The following is a 796-nucleotide window of genomic DNA, read 5'->3' on the forward strand; positions in this document are numbered from 1 at the left end:
CCCTCGGTGGACACAGCAGATAGCCCAATGTGGCTTTGCTTAAAGAAAACACACACACACACACTTTTCTTTAGCATATATACATTGAAAAGTAAACAGGTTAAAATTAATAACGAAACCTTTGTCTCTGTGCTGCTAAACAAGTCATGCTGGTTACATTTAATGTCCTTATAGCTGGAAGTCCTTATTGAATTGTAGCAATTGTACCGATCTACGCACGGGAAATAAAATCCACCCTTTTAGTGATTAAATAGTTTTACACGACCGAGACACGTTCCACTCACGAACAGGTATACTTTAACCTGTACAGGCATGTGCCGCTATTATGCTAGTAGCTATAATCTGAAAAATGTTGTCATGGAAACGAAATCAAACAAATCCGAACCTGATTTGAAGAGAACCAGAAGGGCAAAAAGGTTTATCAACACAGTTTGACGCCCGTGTTGTAGGAGTGTGAATAATAAAAAAAGTAGAAGAAACAGAAGCTAGATTTAATATTAAAACAACAAAGCTGGAAGCTGCCTCGTCCAGATGGTGGTTACGCAGTGTAAGCTACTCTTACTACTCTCCATGGTTATCCTGACTTTTGGAGGTAAGACTCTATAGAACTAATAGATATGTTTGTAGTTAAGCACAAAGCTACGCAAAGATCTATCGGTGCTCTGCCCACAACGGGTATCGAAACCCGGTTTCTAGCAGTGCAAGTTCGCAGAGATACTGCTGTGCCACTGAGAAGCAATAGATAAGTAAGATTTTTTTTAAGATTCATAACGTAGATAAGTTATATGTAGAATTA

At 38.7% G+C, this 796-nt stretch overlaps 1 protein-coding gene across 1 annotated transcript in view; it reads left to right on the forward strand.

Annotated features, from left to right (window-relative positions):
* Positions 1-432: 432 nt before the first annotated feature.
* Positions 433-796, forward strand: part of LOC106466833 — a 5,388-nt gene continuing 5,024 nt past the window's right edge. Inside the window, exon 1 of the mRNA XM_013927135.2 lies at positions 433-592. Coding sequence (XP_013782589.1) covers positions 532-592 — 61 coding nt within the window. The 5' untranslated portion in view covers positions 433-531. The remainder of the gene's footprint in view (positions 593-796) is intronic.

The sequence above is a fragment of the Limulus polyphemus genome, unplaced genomic scaffold (assembly GCF_000517525.1).
Source record: "Limulus polyphemus unplaced genomic scaffold, Limulus_polyphemus-2.1.2 Scaffold2393, whole genome shotgun sequence".
NCBI classification, from domain to species: domain Eukaryota; kingdom Metazoa; phylum Arthropoda; class Merostomata; order Xiphosura; family Limulidae; genus Limulus; species Limulus polyphemus.